This window comes from Bombyx mori, chromosome 7 (genome assembly GCF_030269925.1).
Source record: "Bombyx mori chromosome 7, ASM3026992v2".
NCBI classification, from domain to species: Eukaryota; Metazoa; Arthropoda; class Insecta; order Lepidoptera; family Bombycidae; genus Bombyx; species Bombyx mori.
The window spans coordinates 5,366,088-5,391,208 of NC_085113.1; the positions used below are offsets into that span (position 1 = coordinate 5,366,088).

Sequence of the window (25,121 nt, forward strand, 5' to 3'; positions counted from 1 at the left end):
GTCGAGTGGCTAAAAAACTATGCTAACTAAAAAAAGCCAGACTTCTGTAATAAGGAAAATATAAGTAGAGGTAGAGTGAACAAAATTATATGCATATTCTAAGAATTTTCCTAGTTTGGCAATGGTGTTATAATGAATAAACATATAAATCTTACAAAAATTTAAAACTTAATTTATCTGATGCTGCTAAGTTTACTGTAAAGTTTATTTCGTAGGACCTTGACAATAAAATAATATATGAACATACATAACTTAAACAATTTTTATAGTTAAATCTCGGGATTTTTATTTTCGTTATATTATGTTAGATGTTTTAAATATTTTATAAGTAGTATTAACCTTGTTTACGAATCACGCGAAAACTGACGAAAATAGTAATAGTCATACATATTTTGAAAATATTTATTTAAGAAAATTACAACTATATTCTAAAAAACAGCTTACAGATAAAATCGTAAACTGTTAAATAATAAAATACAAGACATTACAATCTCGTTTAGGTATTGATATCTAATTTATTAGCTAATATTTTTTTATCGATTTCCGGATGAGTGCCATCCGTTGTCTGTGCGCTTCTGTAACTGCTGCTCTCTTGTATGGCCGCAGTTCATCGTTTCCAAAACCTGGTATCCACATGTTCCACTGACGTTCTGAAAATTCAAAATGATAATTCATTTTTTCTTATGTTCTTATATTGACAATTCAGCTATTACAAGAATATCTAATCACGGTCTTTCTAATAGTAGAAAACAAAATTGAAGCTAAATGCATCAATGTATTTTCACTTATATTGCATAAGGAGTCTTTGCTAGGTTTCAACAAATACAAAGAAAATTTTAAATGAAACTGCAAAGGTGTAAAGCTGAAATGTTTTCCATTTTCAAAAGAATAACGATAATTGCTGAAATAATGATTTATAACTGCACATCTTATGGTAGGTAGATAGTGAATCAATATTGTGGTGTACTATAGTTATAGTTCTCAAATACCATGTCTGGGTACTTTTACTAAGGAATATCTTACATTTTGTCTGGTAAATTTACAGCTGAGGACAATTATAAAACTATTATTCCACAAATTATGTAATGATGTTGTTAATGTACCTATTCACCTATACACCTACAATGATTTTTATAAATGAAATATCCAAGATTTGGAGCATGATGTAAGCTTGTCCACTCATTTTTAGCGAATCAACTTCAAGGATAAAAACAGTAATGTTTACCTAAAATTCCTTTGAAAATGTCATGTATATTGACTGATAAGAAGTTTCATCAGATTTGCTCATAAAATATTCTAAAAAAAAGGAATTCACCTTTGCTATTAACTTGGCACACACAACATGGTTAACTCGCAGTGGTTAACAGTATTTTAATTATATTTTCATGATTGTTAAATGACAAACAACATAACTGATATTAGTTTGTTGATGTAAAACCAGTAAAATTAAAATTTAATTTTGTGTTGTGGCATTATATGTAATATTAAAAAATATATAATTTACCTAAATGTAGCTGCACATCTCTCAGTTCTACATTTGGTGCATGCCTGTGCTTAGCAAGAGCGCAAGCTGAATTCAGTGTAGTGTCGATGAAGTCATCTGCAAGCTGCAGTAACATTTCCTCCACTTCTTCATCGAGCTGCACTGTTGGGTCCACTTCTCTAACTAATTCTTGAAGACGAGGACGGCTTAGAAGCTGTATATAAAAAAATCAACAATATAGATTTTCAAATTGTAGTCATTATTGTCATCATCAGCCCACAGACATTACACAATGACTGGTCCTTCACAGCCCACATCCAGCAAATTAAATTTTAATATCTAAAGATACATTAAGGAGACCACATTAAGGATAAGATTTCTGGAAAACAGAATTTAAAAAATTGTCGAATTAAAGACAGGTTATAAAAATCTTCTGAAACAAGTTCTATACTCAAATTTTATGCTTCTGGTAACAAGATTTAATTTACTATAATGTTAAGTAACAATTATATTGTTTTGCACTAATTACTATTAAATTACTCTATTAAATTTAACATATTTTATAAAGCTTTAGTCCTTGACAAAGAGTCCAAATGGATTTATGGATACTATTGCGTTGTTGAGTTTGCGTGGATAGTAAGGTTTGAAAAAATATATGTTAATATACCACGAAGTCTTAAAATCTTTTCAACCTACCTGAGATGACTGGTCACCAGCTCCGCCTTGGCCAACTTTTGCTACTTGTGACTGGGTCCCCATAGGGCTGTGTTGAGAAGGAGAACCTTGAATAGAAGTGTTTTGAAGTTGAGGACTTTGCATGGGATTATTAACGTATTGTATAGCGCCTTGACCAACAGTCCCTATTGTAGGCATATTTGCTGCTTGTGCTAGAGAATTATTGGACATTTATACTTTTAACACAACAAACGAGAAAACGTCACGTATAAAAACGATAATCTTTAAACATTTCGAAATCTCCGAGATGAGTGTGTCAATACGAGTTTATTTATTTTTCTTATAAGATCGTCTCAATATTTCAATTTCATTCCTAATTGACAATATTACTTAAGTCATTTGTTAACATTTTTTCGACTGGCAAAGAAACCATACCCCATACAGCATATTATTTTGTTACAGGATGCAGGTTTTATTATAGCAGGTTAAAAAGTCAGTGCCGCCATCCGCCTTGAGACATGAAATCCATGTTTCAATTGTATTGTATAAACGACTTTCCCAACTTTCAAACTGAAACGCATGATTGCTTAACGACAACAATAAGTCGAATAGCGCGAGTGATTAACACTAATAATAAAAACTAGAAATGAATAAGGTGAGATGTCAGGAGATTAAATAACCTAGAGACTGTTTACTAAGACTTCAATAAAATAAAATTAAAAAGAGCTTTGTGGACGTGGATTCCTGGGTTTTTCCAAAAACCTGAACTGAAGTCTCAGTAAATAACTCTCATTTTAGGGAGACTTTATTACATTCCATCTCATCTCGTATCATTTAATTTGATCCCGATTAATAACAGCCTTAAATAAGTCAACTTCGTCCTATTCCGTTATCCCATATCATTTCTCACAGAACACGTATATTTAAATTAATTGGAGATTTTATAAAATCGATACTGGCAACAACGGTATAGAAAGAAGCTTATTGTCACATTGAAAAAAAGAACTACTAAGTACTTTTTTTTTTGGTCAGGAGAAAATCGCCGATCTTCCGCCCTCCCCTTTTTTTTTCCATCCCTGGGGATGGAGGGCGGGGCCATAGATTATACACTTAATATATTCGAGACATGTCAGAGTCGAACTGACTAAAACCTCCTGTTGCTCAACAACCCGCGTCCGATCCTCGCATGAGACAACTCATGAAAAGTCAAAGGGGGAAAGTGAAGCGTTTAGTGCACATCTCTCCCATTACCCTCCCCCTCGGGACGCCGGACCGGCGGTCGTCGGCGCCACGACCACCAGCCCTCCCGGTAGGCAGGCTATCCAGAGCCCGCCTAGATGGCGCCGGTTAGAATGGGTTATCCTACGGAATACCCCGCTGGGTCACAACCAGCGTGGGTCGAGGATAGCCGGCCTTCCATCACCCGGATGCTCTTGCGTAAAACGCGTGCAGAGCAGCTTGCACGTCCTCTTCTTAGGCCCCCTTCGCCAGTCCCCAGACCGACATGTAAAGGGGACCCGAAACACTTACAGGGCCAGGGCTTGGGCGAGATCCGCCTCCTGACCCCCGCTCGACGGCGGCGGCTTGTGCATCTCTCACGCGCCCCGCCGCCTCCTTCTGCGAGATGGTGCACTCGTAGAAGTCGAGCATCGCCTTCCACGACTCGTCGTCGCCGAGCATCGATGCTACAACACTCGGCAACGACAAGTTTTTTCCTATTTTTGCGACGAGGACACGGCGCCACCCCTCCCATGCGGGGCAGGCGACGAGCGTGTGCTCCGCCTTGTCCAAGTCACAACCACAATGGTGGCACTCTGCCTTCGGCTCGGCTCCGATCTGGTGCAGGAACTCACCGAAGCAATCATGCCCAGTGAGCACCTGCGTGAACCGGAAAGTGAGGCGTCCAACTACTAAGTATTAGGTCAAGTTTTAAAATCCGATGTTTGTTCTTCTTTTTTATTCGACCACTTCTAGATATCAATCTGTCCTTCTCAGGGGGCCTTATTTTAGCAGCCATAGCAGCCAATCTCTTTTTACTGGGGACACATTTTCCTGGCGGTCTCACAGGAAATTTTCCCTTAAACAGATGACCATGTTGAAGTAAGCATTGAACTCTTTCTTGTGTAGTAAGTAGCTTTACATCATGAGAGTACAATTTTTTATTGTTATTAAATTAGTTTATAATATGGAGGATAGAGGTAGGTCTGCCCTTTATAGTTTACAACAAAGTATACTAGACAAGAACAAAGTCTACTGTTTCAGATCAACTTCATTTAATTCTGCTCCATTTAATTTTTCAGCTATATGCAATAAATGAAAATCCTCGTTTTTATTACACTAGAGAAACCAAAAGAGCTCACAGTTATTATTTATATTTTAAATTATAATTTAAATAATACTAGCAACGCAAAGCCGCCGTCGGCTGAAACAATTTTTGCCGGATCCCCGGATCCGCTTCCGGTGCTTTTTTAGGCCTTTCAAGCACTAGTCACCGTCTTCATACTCCAAGCGTTCGACGAGCGAACTAACCCACAGACACATCCCATTCTCAGTGGGTCGTGATTCCTATCCCGTAGCAGATTCTGCGAAGCACTGCTCTTGCTAGGAAAATCAGATGAACATCTACATTCACTGGAGAAGTAAAATGAGAAAGCGTCTTCGTTGTATAAGCTTTGTATAGCATGTTGTTCGAAGTTTAACCATAATTTAAATTATACCATATGGACAATTGTCAAGAGAAAAAAGAAATGCAACAAATAATACAAAATGTTTTTTAATATACAATAATGCGATTTATTAGTCAATTTCCTCCATTGATGCTGTTACACCGAGCGCATGGCGTTCATCAAATTCAAGAAAAAAATTCGGGACGTCATTTTTTTTTAAATCGTCTATAAATATTGACAGGCTTTTTCTGATGTCCCAGTTACAGGCTCGAAGACGTCTGAAACAATATGATATATAATGAGAAAATAAAAATCAATAATTTCATACATCATCATTTCTATTTTTTATTTACTAGGGTTTTGAAGTGTTTGACGCATTTGACAGTACTTTAAAAGAAAATAGTCTAGCAATAAATTTGAGATAGATCTATCAGAAATCATGACAAACGTAGCTGAATTGATAAATATTCCATTATTAAGGTTCTAGGAGTCAACCCACGTAGCGAAATTAGGCACAGAATAATACTTCGGTGGCATAACGTTGCTCAGAAATAAGGTACCTACAGGAAGCAAGGAGGGTAGTATTCTTTACTCAAAATAAATTTAATTATTAAGATTTAGAAATGATACAACAGTCAATAATACATACTCTTTGGCTGCCCACGCTTTAAGCTTAGTCAATCGACAAAATATGTTCACTAAATTGTCCACATCATCAGCTGTTGGATGAATGAGCATTAATGTATTGCCGTTCCTTATAGGATTCTAAAACAAAACACTTTTTTTTTAAACTCGACATAAAATTAACCTGTGGTCGGAAGCTGTATAGCAAAGTAGGTACAATGATTTATTATTTTTATAAATTACTAAATCTCTTTCCTATTTAGGTTACATACAACCGTGAAAAACGAAAAACTTGGATTCAAAATTGATTTCCAAATGTACATGTAAGATAATCACGAAAGTGGGTCGATGGTTGGTACTCACATCTTTTTTCGGCAATAGGATCCGTATACGGGGGATTGAGCTGACAGTATCTACTTAATAATGGGTGTCAGAACTCGTAAAGAAGTTCATACGTCCCATCTGACGGACCCTTGGAATCTCGCCTAGATGTAGCCACTACCAATTCATGCTCCTAGAGATACTCTGTTGAGTCAGAAGCAGATTGGATCATGTAGGCACAGAGGTGAGTCGGGTATGAGTGCCACGACACCCGGTGGACTACTCCGGGAAATCAGTGTTAATTACTGGTGGTAGGACCTCTTGTGAGTCCGCACGGGTAGGTACCACCACCCCGCCTATTTCTGCCGTGAAGCAGTAATGCGTTTCGGTTTGAAGGGTGGTGCAGCCGTTGTAACTATACTTGAGACCTTAGAACTCATATCTCAAGGTGGGTGGCGCATTTACATTGTAGATGTCTATGGGCTCAGATAACCACTTAACACCGGGTTGGCCGTGAGCTAGTCCACCATATAAGTAATATAAAAAAAAATTAGGCAATTTTTTTAAAACGTAAATCGGTTTACCTTAAAACTGTTTAGTTTGTGTTCATTCGCAGCTGTTGTCACAGTTAACATATCATTGGCGATGAGATATTTAGTACCTTCTTTCTCCTTTCTACACGTAAACACGAATGTTCGTCTGAATTGTAGAATTTTATCTTGTCCTGTTATTGATTTCTCTTTAAAAACACCATCCACAACCAGTACTAAAGTTTTTTCCTGAAATCAGTGTATTGCTACATTCGCCCCGTTGATCGCAATTCGACTATAACCACTGACACCTCAAGGTATACATTCATTTTTTGTATGACATATTTTATCTTTTTTTTTTGGTCATTGACAAAAAGTTTAACGAATTTAGCTGCTGCTGTAGGATTGAAATGATTTTAATAGACCTAGAAATATATTTTTTTTGCGCATCGAATATGGTTATTGCCTATCATTTATCTACAAAGCAGTTATTGTCGCTTAGTCACGTTTGCCTTTCAAGCGTCGATATGTATGTACTTAAAAGCCTTTGCCTGCATATAATATGAACGTAATTTAATTGTGATCTAAATAATTAAAAGTTTTTACGAGTTAATCTCGCGTCTATTATTATTTCATTATTTTTTACGTTTCGAACAGTTGTTTCTTTGCACACATAAAGTAATAACAGTATCTTGAGGTCTGGCGGTTAGTTTGAGTTGGGTTTCCATCTCATTAACGTGTTTAACTTAAAAGTTAATGTCTCTATTATTTTATTAATATCTAAAGATCTCATTGTATTGACGTTACGAGAACTCTAAAGTCGTGTAGTGATTGCCACGCCTTGAGTTACAGATAGTCTTTAAATTTGATAAGGGGATTTTTTTTTTATTGCTTATATGGATGGACGAGCTCACAGCCCACCTGGTGTTAAGTGGTTACTGGAGCCCATAGACATCTACAACGTAAATGCGCCACCCACCTTAATCACATATCACACATTCACATATTTACTTATTGTAATATACGGAGGAGAGTGCTTACTATCTACCTGGTGTTAAGTGGAGCCCGAGTGGATATCGGAGCCCATAGACATCCCAACATGGACGCCGCCACCCACCTTGAGACATGAGGTCGCAGTCTCAATTATATAGTTTAACTGTTATCCCAACTATCAAATAAGTGTGCATTACTGCTTTGAAACAGAATTAGGCAGTATGATGATACCTTCCTTTGCTGCCTTCTCACAAGACGATCAATAAAAATAGTTTTAATTTGTTTAGTCCATAAAAAAAAAAACTGTTCACTTACATTATGAAGTAAAACATCAATCGAGAAAGTTGTCGGGTCGTGTATCGTTTCGGGCAGGCTTGTAAGGATCGCCAGTACAGCTTCACCGTTGTAGATCCTAGCGCCCGGCGAACTGCAGGCTTGCATTGACATGTCCATAATGTTCCACGAATGGTTCATGTAATGTGGAAGATCTCTCTGTTCTCTTGCTGTAAAATACAATTGGAAAATTCAAAATCCTGGTTGCATTTCAAAAGGTTGATGTTTCTTATTGAACTAAAGATTACATTAGAATATCTATAGCATAAAATTTTATATAACAATAGTACAACATTAAAAAAAAACTATATTGAAACTATTTAACTATTGATTTTATTTAGGTAATTTTAACTGCGAAGCCACGCTTCTCTAAATTATAAATTACGATTAAAAAGTTTCACTAAAATACAACACACGAGTTATATGGAGATTAAAAATAAACATTTTGAATTATGGCTAAAATGTTACTATTACCAACGCACACTATAGGTACTCAAACTTTCTGTGTTGCAAGCGAATACAAATGGTTTGTTCTTTTTTCCCCCCAAAAAGTTCAAACTATTATCACCCTTGTGCAACGGAGACTCTGCTATTATGCCTTATGGTAGGCAACGGCATCCACGTTGTAGTGCCTATAATCTCCAACAACCTAACAGAACCATAATTAGAACTTACAAGTAAAACAAGTGCTGATACTGAATTTCGCTTCAACGTCATAAAGATTCGCTAAATATTTGCGATTATGTCGGAACGGGTCGTCGTAGTATGAAAAGAATATGGCCAAGAACTCGTCAATAGCATGGTTTGAGTGCAATGCGGCTGGCACTACGAAGTTCCTTATCGACGGTAAGTACGTTCGATGGTGATTTAATTTGACGCCGTCCTGAAAAGAAAAATATGCGTAAGCTAATTTATGATATTGACATCAAATAATGTTGCTTGTATTTTTCCTTGACAATTCCTAAAAGATGGTGTATCTCGTTTCTTCTCTACTATGGGCATGAGAAACACGCACACGAGACAAGACTATACAGCTTCAGAATACGAAATGACTTTAATAAGAATATCGACTTCAACCGGAAAACGAACCTTGACCTGAGGCCAAAGTCACCAATGAAGCAAAAATAATAGTAATAACGTACGGTTATTATCTTTTAATTGATAATTTTCTAGCATCACTGCTATATTTTAAGTTCCATGGCACCGAAACTAAACTTTAAAAAAAAGACAATAAAAGGATATGTCTATAACAGTCTATACGACTAAAACATCGGAGAGAAAAAGATGGAGAAAAGTCTAAAAGCTACTTGTACTACTTGCGAACTGTATTGCAGCGCATGCATATTTATTTCCTTCTTTTTTTTACATTATTATTATTTTTTAATTGATAACTTTCTAGCATCATTGCTTCAAAGATCGATGGCACCGAAACTAAACTTAAAAAAAATGACAGTAAAAGGATATGTCTATAACAGTCTATACGACTTTAACATCTGAGAGAAAAAGATGGAGATAAGTCTAAAAGGTACTTGTATTACTTGAGAACTGTGTTGTAGCGCATGCATATTTATTTCCTTATTTTTTTCTGACATTAAATTATGTCATCCAAACACAACCCTCGCCCAAGCTAAATTAATGAATGGCTAACAGAGAGTCATAGTTTATAATTGTTTTAATGTTTTTTTTAATCTTAATTTGTTTGGGCCAGGGCAGAAACTGATTGGTTTGATAGCCAACTCCACTTACTAACTCCAATAATCTTGGGAACTTAAACAATATATCTTTTATGTAGGTCGATGCGTCTAGTGTTTCACATAATGGATTCTCTTCCATCCATAATTTTTCTATTTTACTGCTAACTCTCGGTACTTGGTTCAATGATGGTATCTGAAATTGAGTTTGTAATTTAAACTTTCAAGGTTTCCGGTGACAATTACGTGTTTAAGAAACATTAAACACATATTCACGAACGGCCTCTTTTTATTAATTGCCTTTGTAGGTAGGCGAGCATACGGTCTACCTGATGGTGAGTGGTTACCGTCGCCTATGGCCTTCAGCAATGCCAGGATCAGAGCAAAGCCGCTGCCTACCAAGGGCTTCGGAAGGATGTCGAAGGAATAAAATTGTCTAATTAAAACAAAATATGTAAATTTGCATAACTACTACTGGTAGGATGTTTGTTAAATCCCACCCCTCCCTTACTGCCTATATCTGTCGCGAAGCAGTCGTCTGGTCTGGTTTGGAGGGTAGGAAAGCTGTTAAATAATACAATTATGATTTCAGCTTTTAAGTTCGCTGGCGGCATTCACGTCGTGCTGTATATGCCTGTCTCTTTTTAGTATTGCTTATTCGTTTCATCTAGTTAAAAATCACACTATTTAATAAATATAATATCCAACCTACTCTATTGTGACTCAGATTGATGGATGTCAAATTTCCTTTCATGAAGAAGTTAAGAATTTCCATTGGAGCATTACTGAAAAAAATAACACATTTATTAGTTAATAACATTTTAAAAGTTGTTACAAGTGTGGTTATACAGAGGAACTTCGATTCTGTGTTTTGTACCGTATGTACCATGGATAGTGCTCTGAGCAATGCACCCACCATCGGATCAGGGTTCATTAATACTTAGAACCACTGCATTCATCCACATTGCGTTACCAGAAATCTTTTTTGCCACATACCATGCGGCTTTGTAATGAACTGCCTTCTACAGTGTTTTCTGAGTGCTATGACATGTCTTTCTTCGAAAGGGCGTTGTGGAGAGTACTCAACAGTAGGCAGCAGCAGCTTGGCACATACCTGTTATTGCTGATATCGCTGCACGACGGTAACCCCTCACCATAGGGTGGGTTGTATACTCGTAGTGATAGTATAGATGGACTAATAATAATTATAATATATTCCAGTTGAAGAATAGAACAGTTGCAAAGGAATAAAAATGGAAGTTTGTTGACATCCACATTTTGCGATACGGGATCCTGTAATTATTTAATATCAAATGGGCCGTGAGCTTGTTTAACTTCCGGAACTAGTGCCGGTGTTCGAATCCCGCAGGCATGTACCAACGTTTATAATAAAATACGTACTTGAAAAAAATTAATATTGATTTCCACAGTGAAGGAACAAAATCAAAATTATGATTTACATAGTAACTGGTGATGCTTATAAGTCCAAAGAGTAAGGTAACATCACCCTGCCTATTTCTGCTGTTAATCAGTAATATGTTTCGGTTTGAACAGTAGAGAAATTGTTGTATATGAACTGAAACTTATTCATGTCTCAAAGAAGGTGACGGCATGACATTGTAGATATCTATGGCCTCCAGTAATCACTCATCACCAGGTGGGCCGTGAGCTTGTCCACTCACATAAGCAATAAAAAGAAAAATTAACCAGTAGTTCCATGAGCTCGTCTACCTATATAAGCAATAAAAAAAATTCATCTGTTGATATGTAACCAGTCTTATTTTTTATTATATGATTAGTAATATTATTGTCCATTTTGAAAAATATAATTCAAGGACTGGCAGACAAACAGTTTTTAGTTATGTTTAAGCACTGTTTATTCCGAAACTATTTACTTGGGAACTTTTTTTTTCATGGAATCGATTATTCTAATAGAAAACTATAAATAAAAATAAATAAATAAAACTATCTACAGTTTTCTACACCCATATAGCTATATACATACCCTCCTATATACCCTTTGTAGGACATTTCGTATTTAATAGAGAACCTTGATTATAGAATGGACTGTTAACCTAAATAATTGACCTTTTTTACCTTAAGTTGTTACAGCTTAAATTCAAAGATTTTGTATCTCTACCCATTCTTAGCATTAATATTTTGAAATGTGATAGAAGCGACAACTTGTAGAAATAAATTTTATTTTCTAAAAATTCTGAAATAAATAAACAATTTATTAAAATTCCGCAAAAGAAACATTTTTATCCTGTGATAATAATTTTTAATTAATGTTCAACTGTTGATAAAAAGTTATTATATTAAATCTATGGTTAGATTAAGTTACTTTACTAGTTATAAGCCTGAATCTAAGTACTACTATTCTGCCTATTTTTGTTTTGAAGTAGTCCTTTGTTAGTGTACTTAAATGTTATGGTTTGCCATATCTCTTATAAAATATTTGAACCATAAGGAGAGTGGTATGTTCACATTATCTTATGTATGGGTTCCCATAATCATTCAACCCCAGGTTAGCGGTGCCTTTATTCACCCATATACAGGCACAATAGGCTATCCATAGGCAGTAAAAATTATCGTAATTCAAATTTTACAAATTGAACATTTTTGTTTTTGGCTGTAATGTAATTTGAATGTTTATATAGATATGTATCAGTTTTATTAATATCAAGTATTATTTAAAGATTCCCTATTTTACCTAATTTTCTTATCCCCATGGTCTATGCAGCATTCTACAGCATAGCACACCATATAGTTTATTATTCACTGCACTCAGATTAATGACATCTTTGTACATGACATCTGCAGTAGCCACTAAATACTATGAGGATCATGATGACTACCATATGAGTAACAAAGGGAAAACATTCAAGTAACTATTACCTTTATCTTCACAAAATGCAGACAAATCCAATTCACAGCTTCCTTTAAATCTGTTACTTACAACTTTGGTAACAATTTCATCAACTGTAGTATACTTTCCAAATAACTCTATGGAGCTTTTACAATTAAATAAAATTTCTATATTGGACATGCATTTTTGATATGGAAATAAAAAATTTAATTCAATAATTTTTGATATTAAATTAAGATTGCTCGAGTAGAATGATAATTTATCATTGTCCTCTTTAACAACATTAACAGGGATAAGAGCAAAGCCGAAATAATCACTAAATGCTGATATGAAACTATTCAAATTTTCTGGCCAATGGTTCACCTGAAAAATAAAAACTCCCTGTATTCATACCTAATTAATTTTAAATAAAGTTAATTAAAAAGAGTACGAATTTCTTAATAGACCTAAGAGTTAGAACTGGTGATAGTGTGATAAACTTACTAATATTTTATGAAACGAATGATCCCGAGCTTCATCTTCCAGAGTCAAACATGTTTCTAGATATTTTTTAAAATCTTTAGTAGTAATTGCTTCAATGTACAAAGGAAATCCTTTATACTTATCAAGTTTTTTTGGACTGTTCATACTTATTACTTATTTGAGACTTTTTATTTTTCCTTGTAACTAATAAGTGCAGGCAAACATCGATATCCGAATTTCTATTTTATGACATGGTCCATTTTGTGTCGCTTTTTTAATTAAAATTTATTTTATTATCGTTATGTAGGTATAATATGTATCAAATAAAATTTGATTTGTTTTACATTTGTTTTGATTACCGTACTTTACCCCCTTTTTTCTTTGATACGTCATATTTTATGTCCTATGGACAGGCAAACGTAACGCAGCCTATCGGCCAATATCTAGTGGCAAAGGTTGAAGGCATGTCTGTCCTTTCAAAAATTAGTTGGAATTAAATGAAATTAAATGGAGTTGAATAAATCGATATGAGACAGCAACTTATATGTTGAATGGGAAGAAATCATTAATAATATATATAATTATATAATTGTGAAAATATTCTGAAATTCATTGGACTTTTTGGAAGAACCAGAAAAACAACGCAATTTTTCATCTAATTTCATGTCGATTAATATTATTTCATCCTAATTAATTAAAGTCTTACATAATGAACTTTATCTCATTTTTCATTAACAGAATGTAAGAAAATATAAGACTTGAGTTGAAGGTCTCGTTACAAGCCATTAATTCATAAAAAAAGTAATAAAATCTTTCATTTTTAGTTATTTAAGATTACGGCTACCCTTATCTATGGTTATATACCAAAAAAAATATCTATGGTTATATAGAACAGATAACGTTGTATGGGCTTAGGTCCTCTTGCCTTTCCTAATAAGTAAAAATTGTACAAAAAAAAAAACTTGGTTATCCTGTTATCCTTTATCATCCGGAATCCGGGATCCCTTTCATAATTAAGACATTTAAATAATCCTTTTAGAATTTTATATTTAGTATATTATTTAAGTGTGTAAACCTACACACGTAATTTTCAATTCATAAATTTATTTTTACGGAACATTCAGAGTTGATTTAAACCGCATTTTAGTGTTCAGCAGTGTTTTGTAGCAGTTAAACAAGCTGTGCAACTAAGTTAAAAAATCAGTGTTTAAATAATCAAAGAACAATGGTTATGAGTATGATAAGAATTTGTAATATTCTTTTATTTGTGCTGATTCTAATGTTTATGTTTAAGTTAGTGGTAATAGAAAGTACAGCTTCAAAGAAACTACAAATTGGCATTAAGAAAAGACCTGAGGACTGTTCCATCAAGAGCCGCAAAGGAGATCTTTTGCATATGCACTACACTGTAATAATTATTTTTTCAATCTTAAAACCCTGTTAATATTAGGCACGTTTGCTAAGAAAAACTACTGATATTATATTAGAAAGATCATATTCCCAACTATTTTGATATTAGCAACATAAAATTGATTGAAGGTCTGTGACAAATTGCAATATGAATATTTTTTATTATTTTTTCAGGGCACTTTAGATGACGGTACAGAATTTGATAGTTCAATTCCTCGAGGTAACCCCTTAACCTTCAAACTTGGTTCTGGTCAAGTTATTAAGGGTTGGGATCAAGGGCTACTTGGAATGTGCGAAGGAGAACAACGTAAACTTGTCATTCCACCGGAATTGGCTTATGGTTCAGCTGGAGCACCACCAAAGATACCAAAGTCTGCTACTCTTACTTTTCACGTAGAATTGGTGAAAATTGAAAGAAAAGATGAATTATAATTGTTTCAACTGACAAATACATATACATGTTTTGAACTGAATATTATTTGCAATTTATATTTTATATTGAACTACTATCCCTAAAAGTAACTATTGCTGAGTCATTCGAAGCTCATATAAACAAACTTCAAGAATCTAATTGATACATAAAACAATTTTTAAATGAAAATAAGGAGTTTATTATAGGGTTTTATTATTAATTTCCATAAAAATACACTTGTAAAAATATATATTTCCTTTTTGAGTTTTCTGAAAAAAAAAAATTGAATTTACATTTCATCAAATGGTTGGAAACGCAAATGGCTTCTTGTTACTCGAACATGCCAGTTTTTTAATATCGCCAGTCTTCATTATGGTTAAGGTAAAATAATATGGATTATACACAATGCCCTGTAATGCCTACCTAAAGTAACATACAGAATTTCGTGGTACTGGTACTGGAAAAACAAAAGTCAGCAAGTCTAGCTCTGGAAAGTTTGTGTTAGCTAAAAATACAAAAAAAGTATTTCCAGGCCTAATAACATTAAATTGCTCTATGTATTGGGCAGTGCGTTTTTTTCTAGACTACTCGCCGACGGGTTGCCTACCTGTGATCATCGATTGCCAACTTCATGGCGAGTTTGATCTTGAACCCAAATGTAAATTATATAAAGACAGCATTTGAATGCTGCTTTGCTTATAGTGGCCGATTCGGCCCGCGTAGCAGTCACCTGATAAACTCTGGGCTATGGAATGCTACCAGTTCTAACACTTGCAGGAGACAAAGCGCAGGTAACAGAACTCGTTGAACTCGACAAAGGTCGATTTAACATTTAACCCAAAATTATCAGTCCGTTATTTCTCGCCGGATATACGATCAGACAGGCTTAATGTGCAATCGGTAGCAGGATAAACGTGCTAAGTTCTATATTCAGATTCTCTGGAATCATTTATTAAACAGCTTTTGTTAACACTGGCGGAAATTCCCGTAAATTCAGACTTACCATAATCATTATTATGGTAAAAACGGTGCCTAATTGATCGGGAATCCCTCGATTGCTAAATATGCGTATAAAAGTTTTATTAAAAGTGTACATCACTCCAAATTATCGCTACTGATTAATTTATAATATTATATTTTTTATATATGGACATTAACCAGAATAATGTAGGCTGTAGGGTATTTTCTTTGCCTGTCCTCATGGACAACGGGAAGAAAAAATGTCAAATCTGTCAATGTGTCAAAACAAAACAGTTTTCAATTTTCATTGAATGTGATTTACTCATAGACCTACTCATAGAGTAAGATTATATATAACTTAAGACCTACTTCAGTGGATTTACTGTACTATCCGGCGATTCTAAAGATATTAGCAATCGTCGTCCTCCACCCTTGTTTACATTGTACTGTAAAACTGGATGTTCTTATTTGTACAAATGTGTAATTAAATAGAACTGGTGTATCCTCTTGAACAATGGTGAAAATACTTTTTCTTCATCCAGACTTGGGTATCGGCGGTGCTGAGCGACTTGTAGTCGATGCCGCATTGGCGTTTCAGAAGAAAGGTCACGAAGTTGCTTTCTACACAAACCATCACGATCCAACGCATTGCTTTGCCGAAACACGTGATGGTACATTTCGTGTTACGGTTGTTGGCGATTGGATACCCCGGTCCATTTTGGGAAGATTTAAGGCTGCATGTGCCTATATACGTATGATTTATGCAGCTGCTTATATGGCATGGTACATTATTCCTAATGAAGAACCGCTCTTAATCTTCTGTGATTCTATTTCATTATGTATTCCATTCTTAAAGATGGCTCGAGGACCGTTCAGGGTCATATTTTACTGCCACCATCCAGATAAATTACTTACCTCAGAGGGTGGAATTCTTAAAAAGTTATACAGGGCACCACTTAATTGGCTTGAGGAATTGACAACAGCTAAAGCAGATAAAGTCTTAGTCAACAGTAAATACACAGCTAGGGTATACCAAGATGCTTTCCAAAGTATCAAAGACATTCCTGACATTTGCTATCCATCTATTAACACTCAATATTTTAAGTCTACAATGCCAAAACCACTCAAAGAAATTGTTCCAGTGGGTACTGATAAGTTTATATTCCTATCAATTAATAGGTATGAGAGAAAAAAGAATCTACAATTAGCTCTCAGGGCTTTTAAACATTTGAAACATATTTTAAGTGAAGCAGATTGGAATAGAGTTCATTTAATAATGGCTGGTGGTTTTGATCCAATCAATTTAGAAAACATGGAACATTACATTGAATTGACTGATTTGGCAGCAGAATTAGAAATTGATGATAAGATAACATTCATGAAATCTCCTAAAGATGATGAGAAAATTTCTTTATTGTACAACTGCAAGGCATTGGTGTACACTCCATCAAATGAGCACTTTGGCATAGTTCCATTAGAAGCAATGTATTTCTGTAAACCAGTGATTGCTGTGAATAGTGGGGGTCCAACTGAAACAGTTGTTAATGAAGTAACAGGTTTTTTGTGTGAACCAAACAGCAAATCATTTGCTACAGCAATGAGTAAATTAGTTTCGAATCCTGATCTAATAGAGAGGTTTGGTCAAGCAGGACTTAAAAGATTTGAAACAAATTTTTCCTTTGATGCATTTACAGAACAGTTAGATGGTATTTTAACAAGAGAAAGACAAATAGTCTCTGAGGCTCGAGGCGTTGAATATGAAGAGAGGAAGAAAAAATAACAAAATGCAAACACTCCAACAATGTTTGACATTGTATGAGAGTGTTTGAACAAAGTAAATTGTTGTATAGTTCAAATGAGTATGAATGTGAACTCAATATCTCAGCAGAATTCATCATCTGGATTTTTGCTATTTAAAGTACTTTTATTTGAAATTATGTATCTTCATTAAAATTATAATAAAGATTGATTACTAAGTAGCTTAAAATATGTTTATAATTTAATGGGATTGTTTATAAGTGAACCTCTTTTAAGTATGCTGTAATATAAATTGCTAATATCTAATCCATGAATAGCATTTTGGTGAGCTTTGCAATAAGTAATCTTAGTTAGCAACTATATTAAAATAAAGAAAATTATTGAAAAATAAATAAATTTGTTTTATTTCCTTTAGTATTAAACATTATAAAAGTCATCTTTTGTGTGATCTTTTTATAAAATTTTTAGGTGGTATATGAATTTTAAAGGCGTTGCCATTATTGTAATGTTTTATATCTGCATCTTTTATCTTGTCTGCCGCAAAAAAAAAGTTTTCCTGTAAATTATAAATTTTTTGAACTGGTACTGACCTAATTGGAAAGAAGCCCAGTGTACTCATTTAAGTGATGCGATTACGTTAGGTAGATACGATTGTTCTTTAGTAAATATGTTACTAACTTCTGTTCACAATTCACTTCTACGAATAAGGAATAATATCTTCTAATAAAAATGTAACTTTGATTATCTGTAATTAGTGATAGTATTGTGAAACTGACAGGATAGATACAAGCACCTTGCTCTTTCTGTATTGATACCGTCATTATGGTCATCTTGGTAAGGGTAGACAACAATCCACTTTCATCGAGGCCAAGCTGGAATATTCTACTACTATAAAGGTACAAAACAACTTGCATTCTTAGCTAAAGTCAAATAAACATCGTCGCTTTGATTACGAACCCAGTGCAGGCATGCAGTATCATGTCACATTAGGGAGGACGAAATTAAACAGTACGTTTTTAGTATGAATTTTATTTTAACAAATAGAAATATAAAACTCATTTAAGAATATGTGTTTGTTTGTTTGTTCCATCGATTTGTTCTTATAATCCATACCAAATTTGAGATGAAATAAAATAACACAACGAACGGTATAAATAATTTATTTTAATACAAAATCATTCGATTAATGTTTTCTCAATAGTGTCATACACTTTATCTACGTTTTCAGACGGCATTGCATCTATTATTTCAAATTGTAAATCGTATTGTTGGTCTAAGCCCATGTAGCTGTCACTCATAATATATACAGTATATATTATACGCCCTGGAAGAAAAAATAAGTATTGTATTGAAAATAGAAAAAAAAATATTATTCTTATTAACATTGGTGCGAAAACTAGGGACCTTGGGACCTCTGTGGGACCGCCAAAAGGCTATTGGGGGTAGCCAATTTTTTTTATTTTCTTTCGATTTTGCAGCTCCATACACCACTCCCTATCTAGGGGTCGCTACGTTGGGAATAGATTTTACGTTTGGGTTGACGTTTTTGAAGCAGTTAAGCGGGTTATCATTACTTTGTGATATTTAATCCCATCCGATTAAGTTTCATCTTAATTGAATTTAAGTCTCAAATTAATCAACATCATCTTGTTTAACTTCATACCATTTTTCATATGACAATATGTTTGGTATTTATTGAAGATTTTTATAGACTCAACACTGGCAACATTGACGTGGGAAGAAGGCAATTGGACTTTTTTGGGGGAAAGCGAGGAGTGAAGTTGTGTGATTTGGTTTATTTTGTCTATTTAGTGTTTCTTCGGGTTTAAATGTGTAATAATGGTGGTTTATTAACTGTTTAATATCTGTGAAAGTGCACAAATGTGGGAAAATGAAACAAAGCCGCTGGACGTAAGATCTCGGGATCCTCCAAAAAGTCCACTGAAAAAATCTTAGTAAATGACCACCATTTTACTAAGATTATATTTCATCCCATATCATCTCAATTCATTTCATTTAATTTTATCCCAGTTGATTAGTGTCTCAAATTAATCATCTTCATTACATTTCACTCCATAATATCATTTTTCATAAAAATATGAATAATATAAATTAAAATAAGACATGACTTAATGGCCTCAGTTACCAGGTCGTAAAATCTCTTAAAAAAAAAGAAGGAAATTACCGATATTGACATACCCAAAAAAAAGACAAGCAAAGGAAGAACTTTACCAGTCCGAGAAGGAGTATAGAATGTAAGCTGTGCCGTTCCTCTAGGCGGGACCCGTTTCAAGGCGTGCAACTCTCCATCGTCCACGGTGCCGAGCGTCACGAACCAGCCCTCGTTCTTGCCGCGCGGGAACCTCGGACATAGCACGTTGTTCGGATTGCCGCCTCTACGTTGCATATCCAATAGCAGGGTATATTCCTAATGACAAACGTGATAAGGAACATTATTGCCTGATCTAGCGCGTCGTAAGTCAGTTAGGATTGAATTCTTCTTGGGCGATGCTATGACTTCAAAACAGGTATGCTTCGTTGTATTCTGCGTGCTTAGTGCGAGTTTTATAACTTTTCGATCGCGTAAAAGTTAACTCGTTACTAGTGGCAGGACCTCTTGTGAGTCCGCGCGGATAGGTAACACCACCCTGCCTATTTCTGCCGTGAAGCAGTAATGCGTTTCGGTTTGAAGGGTGGGATAGCCGTTGTAACTATACTGAGATCTGAGAACTTATATCTCAAGGTGGGTGGCGCATTTACGTTGTAGATGTCTATGGGCTCCAGTAACCACTTAACACTGGTGGGCTGTGAGTTCGTCCACCCATCTAAGCAATAAAAATAATGAAATTTGAATGTTGTACAACCCCACTACGTGAAACGTAACGCGATCGATAAGTTAAAAAACTCGCACTAAGCACACAGCGCGAGCTTAGTTTCGCTTCTGTCGAGTAGTCGGATACATTTTTGTTATGTAAGCAATGTATAAATGTTATGTATAAACCATTGCGTGCCCATTAGGTGAGTCAGAGAGCTAATGAACAAACCTGATCAGCATGCAAAGGCATCCACTGATCCCGGGCGGGAGGTTGCGTGATCCGTTTGTCTTGTTCATGATCAGCGTCGAACCATAGACCGCGGACGTGCAACTTTATGTCCGTAGTTGGTAGGTCGCATATCGCCTGTGAAAATTCACAAATACGAATTAAACTGTGGCGGTAGTCATCACAAAACACAAGATATTTGACAGATGCCTGAATCTCGCTTACGACATTTTCAAGATAAAGCGCATATATGCAAGTTCTGAACAACATTTGGACCGTTGGTCTACCGAGCAATATCACCCGCTTGGTGGAAGATCTTCTCTTTGTCGTATATCTTCCCAAAAAACTTATTAATACACTTTTATTAGCTTCAGACGTATGTATGTTTGTAACGGAATTTTTGAACATGATTTTGACCTCCTTCAAAACGTCGGATTAACTCGAAATTATTAAGAACCGATAGAGATATAGAGATTTATTAAGAACCGATGACAATTCAATATTAAGAAAAAAATTGAAATTCAATTATAAAATGAATAATACATAATAGTTTAAAAAACTAACAAAATACGCTTTTATGGATAATCCAACTAAAAATAGAAAATAAATTTGAATTAAAGACAGTGTAAGAAAAAATGATTTTAATGTAAAAAAAAGTGTGGGATGCTTTTGAGGATATTATCAAAATAACCCTTCTACTTATATCTGTTCATAAAACATTTATAAATACTGATACCATGCACCCCACGCTTTTTTCTATAAAAGCAAAAAATCAAGTATCAAAATTGTTAAGTAAGAGACGGACAGGATCACTACCGGCATCCAGGTTATACATTTTTCATAGCGCTACCATCGAATTCCCTATGTCAAAATCTATATCTATACATATAAAAATGAATTGCTGTTCGTTAGTCTCGCTAAAACTTGAGAACGGCTGGACCGATTTGGCTAATTTTGGTCTTGAATGATTTGTGGAAGTCCAGAGAGGGTTTAAAAGGTAAATAAATATGAAAATGCTCGGAATTAAATAAAAATAACAATTTTGTTTTTCCTTTGATGTGTCCCCCGTCGGACGGGTTCCTTTTGTTTGTTTTAAGTTTATTTTATACAAAAGTTTAGGTCTTTTATTTATCGATTGGGGCACTACGAAGTCTGCCGGGTCAGCTAGTTGAAAATAAAATAATAATAAAAAAAACTCACCCTGTGTATCTGTTGAATCTGATTCTCTTCGAACTCTTTCCTCAAATACTTAGCAAGTAACTCGTAGTTTCGCATGCAGCTAACTTTCAGACCGTTAAGCATCATGCAAGGCTTCTTACTGTCTTTAGTTAAATGTAAGAACAAGTATAGATGTTGGGATTCGATGTGCGGGAGGGTGGTCAAGGGAGAGTCTGACGGCCATCGCGCCTGTATAATGCACTGCATCAACGTCTGGCATGACAGACAAACGGACAGCCAGCCGTTCTCTGCTGATGTATCTATCATTGCCTGTGAAAAACAATATATTATTATATATTTATATTTGAAAAAAAAACATATGTTTATTTTTTTGATATTTATTTTATTGCCCTTGTAGGCAGAAGAGCATACGGCTCACCTGATGGTGAGTGGTTACCGTCGCCCATGGACTTAAGCAATGCCAGGGGCAGAGCCAAGCTGCTGCCTACTGCTTAATACTCTCCACAAGCCTTTCTGTTTTATTATAATTATTATTGCTTTTGTTTTATTCCGAGATTGTAGTTATTGTTTTTATTTAATTCTGGTATACTATATGAAATGTCAATGAATGTCATATGGATGCAAAATCTGAATTAAATGAAATAAATAAATAAAATAAATTGTAGATAAATCTCATACAAAATGAGATTTAATTACCAAATACATTTATGATCGATTTTAATGTAACTAATTCATCGAAGCCATTTCTTATGGACATCACACAGCGAAACGTTTAAGTTTAAGAATGTTGAATGAGAAACAAACTTGGACTTGTACCTACATATCGACGTTTGAAAGGCAAACGTGACTAAGCGACAATGCGTGAACTTTACAGTAGACTAATTTAAAGATGAAATACCTAAAAAAAAAATATTTAACGAATCTAGCTTAGGATTGAAATGATTTTAATAGACCTAGAAATATATTTTTTTTGCGCATCGAATATGGTTATTGCCTATCATTTATGTACAAAGCAATTATTGTCGCTTAGTCACGTTTGCCTTTCAAGTGTCGATATGTATTTGAGGATTCAACAAGACAAACGGACCTGTAAAATCCTGATCGTTTGATCTAAAACAGATTTCGTGTCCGTCAAATAATCCGAGTTCGGTAAAGTTATCCGGGTCATGTGCGCCTGCAGTAACAGGAACGCTTTGACGTTTGATGAGTCCAGGGACAGAGCGTCGACGGGCAAACGACATTGCTGCGATAGCTCCCTGCGAATATACACATACATTTCTTGAATTTTTTTTATTGTTTAGACCTTGAGATATAAGTTCTAAGGTCTCAGTATAGTTACAACGGCTGCCCCGCCCTTCAAACCGAAACGCATTACTGCTTCACGGCAGAAATAGGCGGGGTGGTGGTACCTACCCGCGCGGACTCACAAGAGGTCCTACCACCAGTAATTGTCTGAATGTTTTTTTTATTGCACTTGTAGGCCGACGAGCATGCGGCCCACCTGATGGTGAGTAGTTACCGCCGCCCATGGACTTCAGCAATGCCAGGGGCAGAGCCAAGCCGCTGCCTACCGTTAAGCTTTTAGTTTTTTATTCAGTTCTCGCAAATCATAGACATTTAATAATTAAAATTTAAACATAATTAATTATCTAACACCCGGGGGAATCTTCATATCGGTAAGACGAAAACACTACTATTCTAAGTTAAACAAACCGCCACATACTATTATTAGGCCGTTTTGTGTGAAACGAAATGTTAAGTCTACATAAAAAGAATTTAGACGGTAGTTAGCACATTAAACAAAATCAAACAATTTAGTCGTCCATGACCATGCAAACTTTAGAATATCGGCCATAATATAAGGACAATAAAAAACGCAAGATTAAGCCGTAAAAGAAGTGTTAATTGATACAGCCTTTTATTATGACTTAGAGGGATCAATGAACTCACAGCCCCCCTGGTCTTCATAGATTATCAGAGACCATAGACATCACGCACCCTGTTGAAGAATGTAATACATTTTAGAGTACGTACCCGTTAAGCAGATCCTCGTTATGTCGAACTGGTAGAGTAGCGTATTCTTCAGAATCCGACAATACCCGTAGCAGATCATCCACGTTCATATTACCGTTTAGATTCTTTGAGAAATGAGCCATTGTCCTGTGCGACAGATAGTAATACGACGCGATACGACCCATCCACGTGCTGTGGACTGTACGTTCATCCTAAAATCATACTCATAATCATATCATATCATAATAAATCTGCCTTCAACTATATGCACATGTCAAGGTAGGTAATGTATATATGTATGTATGTATGTATTTCAGAACAAGTAGTTTGGTTCTTGTTTGCATAGATGTGGGAAAACGCTCACGGCACATCTGGTCCACAGAGAGATGCAATGAGATCGAGAGGTGCTATTCTAGGCTTATGTTCTATATTCTAATATAATGCAAAGAGCGAAAAAACATATGACATTCTTATCAGTTCTAAGGTCTCAGTATAGTAATAACAGCTGCCCCGCTTTTCAAACCCAAAACACATTACTGCTTCACGGCAGAAATGGGCGGGATGGTGGTACCTACCCGAGCGGAATCACAAGAGGTCCTACCACCAGTAAATCTCCGATGCGATGGAGCGTGTTGTGCCATACTTGGCACCGGTAAACCAATACTACTTACCTCTTCGATTTCCACGCAAAAGGCCGCGCATAAAGCGTCCAGTGAAGTTTGGACGAGACCCGACAGGAAATGGTTCACGTCTTGCGGCTCCAAGCTCTCCAAATTGTAATACGAGGGATTTTTTAGTAACCTCCGGAAGAAATAGGTCCACGTCAAATAATCTAGGATGTCTTGTTTTGTTTGCACCGTGCCTGGTGAAATGAGTGGTGTCAAGTTAAAAAAATAAATTCACAACGCTTAATGTCGCCTCTGATTTATGATTTAGTCATCGTTAATTTGACGTTCCGGCGAATTTGGTAGTTACCGAAACAAATTTGAACAAGAAGACCTGATCGATATCCTATTAACCGTCTGTAGAAATTGTTAGTATTAGGACCGTCGGACATCTTAGTTTAAAAAAAAACATTTTGTCGTATAGTTCTTTTAGCCGTAGACAGGCGCTTGGCTCTGCCCTTGGCATGTCCATATCTCTGTGACTTCTTACAACAACAAATAAAAATCTTATGCTCAACTACCCTCAATATATACAAAATTTAGTTTTGATGACACGTCTTTCAACAACCACTGAGTTTATCACCGGATCTTCTCAGGGGGGGCCGCGATTCCGACCCGGTGGTAGACTTTGCGAAGCACTGCCCTTGTTAGGACCAGAATTAGCACTCTTTATTAGGTTCAGCCCCGTGAGCTTACCTACCAGACATTTATGTAATTGGAATAGTCCCTTAGGTTACCAGCTAAAAAAAACACGGTTAGTCTCACCGGCGACGATCTCAGCGTTCAGATGATCCGCCAACACTTCGAGCAGACTCGATTCGACCGGGAACGGTTCGTATAGGAACTTCTTATAGAAGTTCTTCTTCTGGTCGTGAACTAGTACGACGGCGACGCCTTCGTTGTCGAACTGCGAAGTGAACGATTAAATATAATCGAATAGGTCTATCTACGGAATTATATACGTGAACAATCTTGACGTGACTTTAGAACTTATATCTCATAGGTAGGTGGCGCATTTACGTTGTGGATGTCTATG

At 35.5% G+C, this 25,121-nt stretch overlaps 5 protein-coding genes and 1 long non-coding RNA gene across 9 annotated transcripts in view; 2 read left to right on the forward strand and 4 right to left on the reverse strand.

The window, feature by feature from the left end:
• Positions 1-388: 388 nt before the first annotated feature.
• LOC732959 (transcription initiation factor TFIID subunit 12) lies at positions 389-2,527 on the reverse strand. The gene is given in 3 exon segments (NM_001046957.1): positions 389-650; positions 1,505-1,697; positions 2,180-2,527. Coding segments are annotated over 3 exon segments (531 nt in total). The 5' UTR covers positions 2,390-2,527; the 3' UTR covers positions 389-522.
• Positions 2,528-4,915: 2,388 nt separating this feature from the next.
• On the reverse strand, positions 4,916-13,188 carry LOC101736857 (nuclear RNA export factor 2). 2 transcript variants are annotated; one of them, XM_004931221.5, is made up of 10 exons: positions 12,669-13,185; positions 12,215-12,548; positions 11,414-11,531; positions 10,029-10,101; positions 9,372-9,512; positions 8,301-8,508; positions 7,608-7,795; positions 6,354-6,548; positions 5,474-5,589; positions 4,916-5,102 (listed from the first exon to the last, which is right to left on the reverse strand). In XM_004931221.5, exons 1-10 carry the CDS (start codon positions 12,810-12,812, stop codon positions 4,955-4,957), a joined length of 1,665 nt encoding a protein of 554 aa, XP_004931278.1. In that variant the 5' UTR covers positions 12,813-13,185; the 3' UTR covers positions 4,916-4,954. The 2 variants fall into 2 exon arrangements, with proteins under 2 accessions (XP_004931278.1, XP_062525348.1); XM_062669364.1 differs by lacking the exons at positions 4,916-5,102; positions 5,474-5,589 and adding an exon at positions 5,662-5,973 and having other exon boundaries at positions 12,669-13,188.
• Positions 13,189-13,491: 303 nt separating this feature from the next.
• LOC101736991 (peptidyl-prolyl cis-trans isomerase FKBP2) lies at positions 13,492-14,530 on the forward strand. Its single transcript, XM_004931222.5, has 2 exons — positions 13,492-14,055; positions 14,232-14,530. Exons 1-2 carry the CDS (start codon positions 13,873-13,875, stop codon positions 14,487-14,489), a joined length of 441 nt encoding a protein of 146 aa, XP_004931279.2. The 5' UTR covers positions 13,492-13,872; the 3' UTR covers positions 14,490-14,530.
• A 135-nt stretch (positions 14,531-14,665) lies between these two features.
• LOC134199144 (uncharacterized) lies at positions 14,666-15,594 on the reverse strand. Of its 2 annotated transcripts, none has more exons than XR_009973501.1 (2): positions 15,473-15,594; positions 14,666-14,738 (listed from the first exon to the last, which is right to left on the reverse strand). It is a non-coding gene; the product is annotated as an uncharacterized LOC134199144 (long non-coding RNA). The 2 variants fall into 2 exon arrangements; XR_009973502.1 differs by lacking the exon at positions 15,473-15,594 and adding an exon at positions 15,077-15,193.
• A 349-nt stretch (positions 15,595-15,943) lies between these two features.
• Positions 15,944-17,583, forward strand: LOC101737122 (alpha-1,3/1,6-mannosyltransferase ALG2). Its single transcript, XM_004931223.5, has one exon. It carries the CDS (start codon positions 15,944-15,946, stop codon positions 17,207-17,209), a length of 1,266 nt encoding a protein of 421 aa, XP_004931280.1. The 3' UTR covers positions 17,210-17,583.
• A 751-nt stretch (positions 17,584-18,334) lies between these two features.
• Positions 18,335-25,121, reverse strand: part of LOC101737266 (activating signal cointegrator 1 complex subunit 3) — a 34,474-nt gene continuing 27,687 nt past the window's right edge. Inside the window, exons 32-39 of one of the 2 annotated variants that reach the window (XM_012694865.4) lie at positions 24,851-24,992; positions 24,092-24,282; positions 23,442-23,632; positions 22,495-22,663; positions 21,429-21,716; positions 20,232-20,366; positions 19,420-19,615; positions 18,335-18,511 (exon numbers count right to left, since the gene is read on the reverse strand). In XM_012694865.4, the coding sequence (XP_012550319.2) occupies positions 18,363-18,511; positions 19,420-19,615; positions 20,232-20,366; positions 21,429-21,716; positions 22,495-22,663; positions 23,442-23,632; positions 24,092-24,282; positions 24,851-24,992 (1,461 nt within the window). In that variant the 3' untranslated portion in view covers positions 18,335-18,362. Of the gene's footprint in view, positions 19,616-20,231; positions 20,367-21,428; positions 21,717-22,494; positions 22,664-23,441; positions 23,633-24,091; positions 24,283-24,850; positions 24,993-25,121 lie in introns of both variants that reach the window. The other variant, XM_062669360.1, reaches the window with a different exon arrangement.